General features: G+C 54.1%; 1 protein-coding gene across 1 annotated transcript; it reads right to left on the reverse strand.

Moving 5' to 3' along the window:
• Positions 1-654: 654 nt before the first annotated feature.
• On the reverse strand, positions 655-1,914 carry ColSpa_09954 (uncharacterized protein; the record flags this gene model as incomplete). The annotated part of the gene is made up of 1 exon (XM_049276166.1): positions 655-1,914. One exon carries the CDS (start codon positions 1,912-1,914, stop codon positions 655-657), a length of 1,260 nt encoding a protein of 419 aa, XP_049132123.1.
• Positions 1,915-4,261: the final 2,347 nt, after the last annotated feature.

Raw genomic sequence — 4,261 nt, forward strand, 5'->3', positions numbered from 1 at the left:
GCCACCGGTCTGGCCTGGCGTCTTTCGCGAAATTGCCCATCTCGGATCTCGGTGTTTCTCCTGCTTGCCCACCACATTGCGTTTCCAGCTTGTCATCCAGGCGAAACCGGCGTCTCAGCCTGTATTTATTGAAACGGCACTCAACGCCAAACACTCTGGTTTGCAACGAAGGTCTTGGCATCCAATCTTCCCGCCTTCTGACAAGCCTCATCTACAAGTACTGAAACTGCCGTAGCTATGGCACAACTGCCCGTTCATGATGAAAATCTGAATCTTGCACCAACATCGTCTCGTCTCGGACACGACATGAATTTTCGGGGTCCACACTATATCTGCCCAGAGCGTTTGAAAGCCGTCATCGTCTCCGACGCCCTCCCGAATCTCACCAGAGTGCTACGAAACTCTCCCCGGATGTTTTGCTTGGCGTTTCCGAGTGGAAATGAGGCTCTGCACTTACACCTACGTCAGTAACGTCCCGCCTCTCTGCTGGTTTTCATTGGACTAGTCATCCATCGTATTCAGTATATGCTAGACGTACAGCTGCAGGAAAAACCAAAAGGCCAAAACTCCGGGCTCGCTGAACATCGTCTCTTACACTGGATCCTCGTCAGAAGGCGAAACCCCCATGCCTCGTCATGAGTTGAACCCACCAATTCAATCCAGGGCCGCAAGCCTCAGGATAGGCACACGACCGCCGGCGTCGAAATTCTTGACCCATGGCAGAACCTTTAGCATCCGCAAGTGAGAGGGGTGTATGCTTTCCTCGCTTCTCGATTCTTGACCTGCCAAGCGCACCTCGGCCGGATCAAGTCCACGCAGCGGCCGGTGTCGCAGAAACCTCATAATTTTTTGTTGCGTCCAAATGGTGAAGCTGGCCTCTTTGACGATCCTGACTGTAGTTGCCGTTTGCTCCATCCTTGCCCTCACGTCCTTCTCCTCAAAGAGGCCCCAGTCGGTGGTACCAAGAACCTCTAGCGTGGTCAACACATCTTGTAGTACGTCTCGTTGCGAGCCCATGCTCCCGGGTGCGAGCCCCCACCCCAGCATGCCGAGCAGATTGGACTGGATGAAGTTGTCGGATCGGTGCTGGGCCGCCGGGTGAGCCGACCGGTCGACTGATCGCCGAAAAGCCTTCTCCATGCACTGGACAGAGTTGAGGGCGCGGTGGATGCGGTACCACTTCGCCAGCACCAGCAGCTTGAGAGCATTCTTGTACGCCGCGGGCATCGTCTCCTCCCTGCCATCGCCTTGATACTGCCTCCTCATCACCTTGATGAACCGGGCGGCGAAATCGACAAGCTCGCTCAAAGCCTGCGCTGCCTTTTCCAGGTCGTCTGCGATGTTCGTCTCCGTCCGCCACTGCATGCTGCCGTGCGACTGCACGTTGTACCACAGCATGCTGGCCATGCAGTTCGTGACCTTGTCGGCCGCATACTGACAGTCCGCCTGGAGCCTCATGATGATTCGCTTCTCGGCCATGGCCCCGTGCCCGATGAAGCATCGACGGAGCGACTTGGACGGATGGAGGATGATGGTCAGGGTCCCGCAATGGAAGGTGAAGCCATTGCTTCGGTCCTTTCTCTTAACATGGTACTTCACCCCGCTGTCCTCTACAACGAAGCCGTTCTTGGTCACCATGCCGATGTCACCGTTGGCCAAGACCATCCAGAACTTGTCGTCGGCCATGGGACCTGCTGGAAGGAAGAAAGTGGAGTTATCGATCTTGAGCGTCGACCGGGGCGCGTCGATGGATTTCCAGACGGTCGCCATGTCCACCTCGGGCCGTTTCTGCTGGGCAGCCAGCGCGTAGGCCATGCTGTTTGAGGTGATGCGGCGCACGGGGATTATATCGTTGGAGGCCAGGTCAGCGACGTCGCCGGCACTCTTTGATTTCCTGAAGATTCGGAAGTCCATCTTGAGTCAGGGCGTTGGTCTGGCGAGTATCTCTGTATGTGCATGAATGTCTGCTCAAAAGACCGGAACGATGCTCAATGTCGAAGGCTTCCTTCTTCCCAGCAGCCGTTGCCCGTCCATCTTGTCTATGGCGGCAGGGCCATCTCCGATGCTGTCGTGGGATACTTGGCTAAGGTTCAGGACGTCAACGGAGTAAAAAGCTCGATCGGCAGTTCCACGGCTTGACGAGCAGTGGCTCAGTCCATCTCTGGGTCAACCTTGTACACGTCTTTGACTTTGCTTTTTGCAGAGCAAGAAGTTGGTAGTGCCAAACACGACGTATCGGCGGCTGATCCGCAAAAGGTTAATCTCGTGAGGCAACAGTGGCATCGATCAGAAACTTCAAGAACATGCTCTTTGGTCGCGGTTCATTTTGGTATTGTCCTACCAAGTTACTCGTGAGTTTGAACTTTTTTACCAGTGCAGTTTGGGATTCCCTTGGTCAAAACTACACGATGATGACGGAAAGGCACCAGAACACATGCCGTCCGCCATCCACCGTCCGCTGTCTGGACCTTGCTGAATCCAACATGTCGAGACTAGAAGATCCGCAGAGGCGCCGCACGATTTCCGTCCTAGAACTGCACTCGAAGTGTACTCGGTGATCTCGAATGCTCTGTGCCACTGAAGCTACTTAGTCTCGAAATCCCTTCGTATCCCTAACGCCTCGTCCCAATAGCTCCGCATCTTTCGCGAGGTCGTCTCGAGCCGGAGAATCCGTCCCATGTTTCCCTCATGGCGTGCTTTCCCTCTAGTCTCGGCGTGCCAACATTGATGTGTGAACAAATACCAAGGAGCAACAAAACCCGTAACCGGCAACATACCCCCTTGTATGCTCAACCCCTCTGCTAGGACATGCAAGTTTGCTTCCAACCCTTCAATCAATCACAGGGCCAGTGTGATTCAGTCTCCTGATGCGTGGCCATCTGTTAGTTCATCACCTTAGCCCAAAAGTCTTTTTCAGCGTTGTTAAAGTCTTATAAGTTGTTTTGTCCCAAGTTGCCAGGTATGTTACTCTAAGCCTTCGATCCCCGCGCTTCTATGCGAACTGCGGCCTGGGTAACTGCAGGTTAGTGAGAGCCCCCCCTGGTTTACATTGAGATAAACTTCCATGGCTCAAAGGGTCTTTGTATAGCAATTCGCACACTGTCAGAGGTTAGGACAGGCCAACGTTGTGGGGTTGTGACATTCGAGAAGCTTACTCTTCTCGTTCTGCTCACAGCCCCAGACTCTTCGGGTTCTTATTTCCAACTAGATATGGAAGCAACAACGGAGGCTTAGACCACTTGTGCCGTAAGCCTGTATACCGACGACGTCGATGGTCCGAAAATAACCACGGGTTCTCGACAGAAGATCGCAGGCTTTCGAGTAGCAATACAGCAATGAGATGGAATAACTCCTGTGAAGTGAGCCCAGCACCCTTTTTGGAAAAAAGCAATGCCTTCTGGGCAGTTTGATCAAGTATCCTCGGACGAGGACCCGTAATATCGAAGAACTCGAGGTCAGCTCCAAGAGCTGAGCACGCCCTTGTTGCTACTAGATCCCGGGCGCTCCTCTGGCAACGCTGACCCAGCAGAGCAAGGCCTTACATTGATCCTGGAACCGACAGCGAAGTAGCTCGTCTGGACCAGATAGGCGGTCGGTCCGTCGACCGCGTCCCAGAGCACTACATATTCACGACCACCACGGCGTTCCATCGAGCGGAAGACCGATCGCAGCGTCTCGCGCCGCATTTCACAACGTACTCTGCCCGAAACACTGCCAACAACCCCCCTCCATCAGCACCAGCGTACGAGGCCATGGAGCCCTGCGTCAGATTCGCAAACCAAATGGCCTCTTCTTCCTACAGCACCAGGCTCGGGGATAATACTCACCTACAAAGCAACCCCAAACACCCAGCCGCCACCACGAGCCTGCAGTGCACATCCCGCTCCCGGCCATCAAGCGGACTCCAGAGAGAGGCCCCGTACACCACGCAAGCCGCCATGCATGACATCTAGATTCAGGTCTCTTGCACAAATGTGTTCAAGAGAGTCGTGATTAACCAAATCACTGGGACGGACACCCTCCAACCATTCTATTCCGACTGGCGGACGACCACAATCGGTTCTCGCACAGTGTAATGTACATATACACACACTTCACACCGTGTTCCTCGCAAGCCAGCGTCATCAAAGCAAGAATGTCACCGTCCATCTCTGATTGGCTACCACCACTGAACTCAATCCACAATCTCATCCTCACCAATCCACACACCCCCAGATCTCACATCAAAAGCTGCTCGTAAAAAACACGCCAGGCCTCGTTT

The sequence above is a fragment of the Colletotrichum spaethianum genome (genome assembly GCF_022836535.1).
Source record: "Colletotrichum spaethianum MAFF 239500 DNA, contig32, whole genome shotgun sequence".
NCBI lineage: Eukaryota > Fungi > Ascomycota > Sordariomycetes > Glomerellales > Glomerellaceae > Colletotrichum > Colletotrichum spaethianum.